This window comes from Geospiza fortis, unplaced genomic scaffold, assembly GCF_000277835.1.
Source record: "Geospiza fortis unplaced genomic scaffold, GeoFor_1.0 scaffold14, whole genome shotgun sequence".
Lineage (NCBI taxonomy): Eukaryota > Metazoa > Chordata > Aves > Passeriformes > Thraupidae > Geospiza > Geospiza fortis.
The window spans coordinates 589,902-590,374 of NW_005054512.1; the positions used below are offsets into that span (position 1 = coordinate 589,902).

The 473-nt window shown below is 56.0% G+C and overlaps 1 protein-coding gene across 1 annotated transcript in view; it reads left to right on the plus strand.

The window, feature by feature from the left end:
- Positions 1-473, plus strand: part of LEMD2 (LEM domain containing 2) — a gene marked incomplete at its 5' end in the record, with an annotated part of 11,582 nt that overhangs the window by 780 nt on the left and 10,329 nt on the right. Inside the window, one exon of the mRNA XM_014310317.2 lies at positions 7-251. Coding sequence (XP_014165792.2) covers positions 7-251 — 245 coding nt within the window. The remainder of the gene's footprint in view (positions 1-6; positions 252-473) is intronic.

Genomic DNA, 473 nt, shown 5'->3' on the forward strand with positions numbered 1-473 from the left:
CAGCAGGGCTGGGGGCCTGCTCCGGCGCTTCCCGTGGCGGGCAGCCAGCGATGGGGGGCACGGGGTGACCCCACGGACGGCGCTGCTGCGCTCAGCACCCCGGCCCCAGGCTGAGGGAAAGGGGAGAGGCCTGGAGTATTACCTGTCCCAGTTCCTCTGCTTCGCCAGCTTGGTGCTGCTGCTGATTTTTCTGGGCATCCTCGTGGTGAAGATGGCTGGGTCAGGCTGGCTGGATGGGAGAGAGGAGAGGTGTACGTGCACTGGTTTAATTCTCATTTAAACTTTATTCCTCACCTGTCTTCCTGCTTTCCCTTTATTGCTTCCATCCCCATCACATTTATCATTCTCATTGCCATAACCTGACGTCTCTGTTTCTGTCCCTTTTCCCGTCTCCCCTTTCCTGTGGGGAACCTTGTTAGTCATGGCAAGCAAATCAAAAGTTTGCTTTTTCCAAACGAGTTTGGCCTTTGGTC